Here is a 6,322-nt window from a genome sequence, read left to right as displayed (position 1 = left end):
GTTCAGAAAAAAGATGAAATAATATTCAGTGAAGTTCCTACCAAATTGCAGTACCTAAACGTACTTTATTGTACCCTAATAAATCTTCCAAAGTTTCAGCTCAATATTTTATTTACATAAAAAGTTCTTATGTTCAAAAAAACATTCAGTGAATCGAAAAAGTGAGGTCGGTAATATAGGTATTTAGCTGTGTCACATGCCCTTAATTTAAAAAAGTGTGTGCACAACTTTGGATGATATAGAAAGACCGAGCGCGAAGCGCGACATGCATATATTATCGAGCACGAAGCTCTAGATTAGAACGAACAAAGAAAAAAGAAAAATATCTACAAAATTGTTGAGTTTTCAACCCAAGAAGACAAGTTTTCAAAAAAATATTTGAATTTTCAGCCAAAGGGGATACATTTTTATTGTGTTCATGTTCAGTAAGAAACTCAAGTTTCTACCCAAAGAGATGAATTTTTAACCAACAAACAATTTTCAGTCAAGACCGAAAAAAAATTCAAATAAATTGTTGAATATTTTCAAAAAGAAAAATTCAAAAAACTGTTCCCTTATTGTTTAAAAATCAAGTAATTGGTTGAAAATTCGTGTTTCTTGTCAAACATTAATCTTATTGGTTAAAAATTAATCTTTTGAACCTACAATTTTTTTTATAACGACAAAATAGTTGTCTTAGAATTTAATCTAAAAACAACATAATTCCCTTCCTGATTGATTCAACGACTTGAAGTGCAGAACCTGCCTAATGTTAAATGGATTCGATCTCCTTTGAAATAATTTTTATAACGCTGTTTTTTTTCGTTGAAAATTAATTTTTTTTAACAAAAAATTCAACTATGACAATTTTGGTAGAAAATTAAAATTTTTAATTAAAGTGTGATCTTTTTTAGTTGAAATCTAACTAATTGTTTATAAATTTATTGATTATGTTAGAAATTCGTCTTTTTTAATAGAAAATTAATCTTCTTCTTTGAAAATTCATCTTGCTGATCGAAGATTCAACAATTTTTCGGACAATTCCTATTTTTCAAAATTAATTTATTGAAGTGAAAATTTAACTTTCCATTTTTGGTGAAAAATGTATTGATATTTTTAATTACAATTTGTTTTGGTAGAGAATTCAGATATATTTTTTTTATTACACTTCTTTGAATTGAAAATTATTTTTTTAACTAAAAACTGAACCATCCCATTTTTTCGTTGAATATTAAGTTGATAATTGAAGCTTCATCTGTTTCGGTTTCAAACGAATCTTTTTGATTAAAAATTCAACTATTTTCTTTAAATTTCTCTATATCTTTTTAAAAATTAATTTCTATAATCGTAAAATCTACTGATATTACTTTTGTTTGAAAAATGATATTTTTTAGTTAAAAATCATATATTTGTTTGAAACTTTCTAGATTTTGTAGAAAATTCGAAATTTTTGGTAGAAAAGTAATATTCTTGGTCACAATTAAAATTTTTCATTAGGAATTCAGTTATTTAAAAAAATTCCTTTTCAGATTGTCAAAAACCAATTTCTTTAAAAGAAACGTCGATTCTACTATTTTTGTTGAAAATTGATCTTTTTTACTTAATAATTCCATTTTTAAAATTTTTCTGTTTTGGTAAAAAATTAAAATTCCTTTTTTTTTGAGAAAAATTTATTTATTTAAGAGAAAATTAATATTCGCGGTTGAAAAATCATTTTCTTCATTGAGGGTTCAATTTTTTTTAATTCCTTCATAGTTAGTTAAAAATTAATTTATGTAAGATAAAATTGGATTATACTATTTATGCTAGAGAATTGATATTTGAAAGTAAAAATTTATCTTTTTTAGTTGAAAATTCAACCAATTGTGTGAAAATGCACAAATTTCGATGAAAATTAAGGTTTTTGGTAGGGAATTAGTCTTCTTGGTTGAAAATTGATCATTGTCATTTAGAACAAAACTTGCACATTCCGTTTTTTGTTAAAAATTAAATTCTCTAACTGAAATTTTAACTATCCCACTTTTGGTGGAACACTGAAATTTGGAATTAAAAATTGATTTTTTTGGGTTGAAAATTAAATTATTTGTTTCAAACATCGTCTTTTTTTATATAAAATTAAGCTTCTTGGTTGAAAATACACCTGTTTGCTTGAAAGTTGAACTATTTATCATCAAATGCATCTATTTTAGTAAAATTTCAATTGATTTGTTGAAATTTAATTGTTTGTTGTTAAATAATAATTCTGTTAACTAAAAAGGAATTATCCTATTTCTTGTTTCATATATTTATATTTTTAGTTAAAAATTGATTTTTGATTTGAAAATTCGTCCTTTTGGTAGAAAATTATTTTTATTTGTTAAAATCTTATCTTGTTTATTGAGGTCTCAACTATTTTCTTCATTTTCGTTTGTTTGTTAAAAATTAATGTCTTTAAGGGAAATTTTAATTATATCATTGTTGGTTGAAAACTAATAGTTTTTTTGTAGAGAATTAATGTTATGGGTAAAAAATTAATCTGTTTTTTATTTTTCTTAACATAGATGCCCAAGTTCGATTTTTTTTGTCTTAGACAGGAAAAAAACGTTTTGCATAATTTACTATAAAAGACTTTTATAAACTAAAATCTGAATTATTCTATTTTTGTTTAAATTTTGATATTTTTCATTGAAATTTCATCTTTTTAGTTCAAAATGATTTTATGGATGAAAAATTAATCTGTTTTTTATTATTCTTAACATAGATGTCCAAATTCGATTTTTTTATCTGATATCAGAAAAACGTCTTGCATAATTTACTATAAAAAAATGTTAATCGCTGAGATTCTTTTTTAGTTAAAAATTGAATTTAACGAAAAAATGATAAAGAGGGGAAGAACGTTAAAATTCTTGAGAATAGGGCAAAAAGAAGAATTATTTAAAAAATGGGAAAAGAGACTTTCGCAAATTTCGCAAATTTGGTTAGAATTTATCATCAAGAGACGTACTAATTTTAAATTTTTATTTAAGTTCGTAACGTTACTTCCTCTGGCTCCCCTCACTTTGTTACCAAACGTAGTTTTTGGTATACCCCCCCCCCCTCCAATTGGTAACGTAGTTTATGGACGGCCCCTTACCTGGAAGATAAGGTGCCACCCATCCTTCAACCTTTTTTGGTGGTATTTGGATAACTTTCTCAGCAGACCATGTACCGGTCTCATTTTTGAAGAATCGAAAAATGCTCGAATTCACAGCACATCCTACATACCCTTCACTGGCAGTTGGTTCGTGAAGGAATCTTATCTCCAGTGGAGCAACTCCATCTTTGCCTAGATCGATCACCTGCACGAGTTCTTTATTATTCCAGGAGTAAACATTTAAACTTTGACCATAAAGCGCTGCAAAAACGAATTGTTCAATTTAGTTCACAGAAAAGCCTGGAATATCAAACCATTTCTAAAGGCGGCGCACAGATGGTATGAAATGGTAATCAAGAACAAAAAAATGACAAAAATTATACAAATCTATTATTATTCTAGGCAATTTTCAGGCTTCAAAGTTCAACAATTTGAGAACTCGCTCTTAACGCCTGATAACAATAATAATAAAAACCGATTATATAGAATTATAGGGTATTCTTTCCTTTAAATGATACAAGTATTAAGAATTTCATATTCATAAATATTATCAATTTTTTTTTATTTATATTTAACACGTCAAATTATTTATTTCTCATTTAATCAGCCTTCGATTGAAACAACTTAAGTGCAATTCCTTGAAAATTAGAAAAGTTATATACCTTCCAAAATTTGAAAATTTTCACTAGATACCAAATATATTTCAAAACTATTCTAGCTGATTTTTTTGATTAGCCCGAAAATTTGGACGCTAATTACAAGGGCTATACAGGCAGGAATTTTCACGCGCCGCGGCGCACGGTAATCCTTCACAAAAATTTGATGAAATAGTGATTTGTAAACAATTATTAAATATAATTAAAAAATATATAAAGAAACATTTTCTGACATTAAATTCACTCCTAGAAATCGACCAGGGAAGCGCAAAGTATTAACCCCCCCCCCCCCCCCGCCTGCAATCGAATGATAAAATTCATCGGATCGTGGGAACTGGAAATCTTTCAAATCTTCACTTATTTATTCAATTTTTGAAAATCAATGCGGAATATTGGTGAAATAACAGAAGTCTTTGTGAAGTCTTTGTGAAGTCATTTTAATTTATCCAAAATTTTTGCAAAATATTTATAATATTTGATTATATTTGTGAAATTATTTTTAATGTTTTTTTAAACTTTAGGAAATCATTACAATTTTTGCGTTCTCTTTCAAATCTATCAAAAATATTTGTGAAATAATAGAAGTCTTTTTGATAACTTGTTAATCTATCCGAAAGCTTTGCCAACGATGAAGAATATTTGATAATATTTGTGAAATTATTTTTAATATTTTTTAAATCTTTAGGAAATCATTAAAATTTGCGTTCTATTTAAAATATATATGAAATATTTTTGAAATAATATAAGACGTTATGAAATCTTTTTAATCTATCCGAAATCTTGAAAAAATATTTGAAATCTTTGGATAATCTTTGGAAATCCTTGCAAAGTATTTGATACTATTTGTGAAATTATTTTCAATATTTTTTAAATCTTTAGGAAAGCATTGAGATCTTTTCTCGCTCTTTAAAATCTATATGAAATCTTTGTGAAATAATAGAAGTCTTTGTAAAATCTTTCCAATCTCTCCGAAATCTTTGCAAAATATTTAAAATCTTTGTGAAATCTTTATGAAATCTTCGGAAAATCGTTGCAATTTTATCAAAGTTTTGGAAATATTTGCAAAATATTTACAATACTTAATTATATTTGTGAAATTATTCAAATATTTTTTTAATCTTTAGGAAATACATACATAATTTAAAGGGGATATAATCGCCGTTGACCAGAATTGAAGGCTCGGAAAGCAGAACCGAATGAGCGCTCGAGCAGTAGCCAGGAGTAGGGATGACGCGCAGAAAACGCGGCGAAAGAGAGGACAGACTCCATTCTGTCTTTCGTCGCGTTTTATGCGTTTTCTGCGCGTCATCCCCACTCCTGGCTACTGCTCCAGCGCTCATTCGGTCCTGCTTTCCCAGCCTTTAATTGACTCTTACTCCTGGTACGCCAGAAGGGCGGTTACTTTCCGGACAGATCTCGTACTGTGTTATATTCTAGGTTTGTTTTATTTTTTACTTTTCGTCTCAACTTACTCGGGTCTTCACCATCTGAAAACTCGTAACCTCTTTTGAAAATACGTGGAACTGCCCATTCTGAAGCTACGAGTACATCGTGATGAGGTTGGTACCAAAAATCATAGCCAAACTTAGCTTTTGCTTCTCCCTTCGTCCACATTCCTTTTATTTCAAGAGTATCACTGTCGATGCAGAGAAAGTCACCCTGAGCATCCCCGCTTGGGGTCCCCATAATGGAGATCATTATTTCTCCAGTTGGAGAACAATGCGACGTATGAGGTGATGCAGCTCCCCAAGAATGCATTTCTTCTGGCTCGAGTACCTTAAATGTTGAATTGAAAATGTAAGAACATGTTTGAGACCCACGGGAGTATAGGGCTATAGCTGGGAGGGGTTGTTGACCCTCGTGATTCTCGCTAGTCGTATTTTACGCCGATGATGAATGGGGGTAGGCCCTCGATTCTATCGAATCTCTACATCCAAACTCGTCTGTCGGTAACTGAATATACTGAAATTTTTTGATTTTCTGCAGTTTTCCACTCCTCTGACAAAATTTTCGGTGGAATGCGAGGGCTTCTAATAAAAATCCACCTACAGACGTTAGGGGATTTTAGAAAAAGAAAGCTCACAAGATTTGTTACGTCAGACATTGCTTGAAGGCTTATTATGACAGTTGGGATGATAGGAGATTTGGGATAGAGATCTAAGCTGGAAGGTTTAATGTTTTTCACGCACTCCTCCAGGGAGCGGGGTTTAGATATGTTATTATTATTACACCATTAAGCCATTTCCCTTTCGGGGTAGGCGTGACTCACTCGGCAGGGGAAAGGAGTAGTGTGTGGATGGGATAGAGATTTTTCAGATTGATCCAGAATTCTCGTGCTATTTATGTAAATAACACGTTCGTTCCGCAACATTGCTCCGACCCAGGTTGCTGATCAATCTCTCTAGCAATCACCCCAAGCGAAGAACCTCACGAAGCCGTTATGTAAGGTTCCCCACTTGGGTCAATTAGTTGTCAAGGTCTTTGTTTCAGGCGTCGTTCAGTTTACTGACACTCTTTTTATTAACTATTTTCCGCCATACTTTCCTGTCCTGGCATACTTCTCTAGCTTCTTTTA

The 6,322-nt window shown here is 30.3% G+C and overlaps 1 protein-coding gene across 1 annotated transcript in view; it reads right to left on the bottom strand.

The window, feature by feature from the left end:
- The window catches only part of LOC117171932 (methanethiol oxidase), a 15,792-nt gene that overhangs the window by 4,107 nt on the left and 5,363 nt on the right, over positions 1-6,322 (bottom strand). The window contains exons 4-5 of the mRNA XM_033359596.1: positions 5,220-5,523; positions 3,092-3,352 (exon numbers count right to left, since the gene is read on the bottom strand). Coding sequence (XP_033215487.1) covers positions 3,092-3,352; positions 5,220-5,523 — 565 coding nt within the window. The remainder of the gene's footprint in view (positions 1-3,091; positions 3,353-5,219; positions 5,524-6,322) is intronic.

The sequence above is a fragment of the Belonocnema kinseyi genome, chromosome 4, assembly GCF_010883055.1.
Source record: "Belonocnema kinseyi isolate 2016_QV_RU_SX_M_011 chromosome 4, B_treatae_v1, whole genome shotgun sequence".
NCBI classification, from domain to species: Eukaryota; Metazoa; Arthropoda; class Insecta; order Hymenoptera; family Cynipidae; genus Belonocnema; species Belonocnema kinseyi.
Note: the sequence above shows the minus strand (reverse complement) of the source record. Positions and strands in the feature narration are given on the sequence as shown.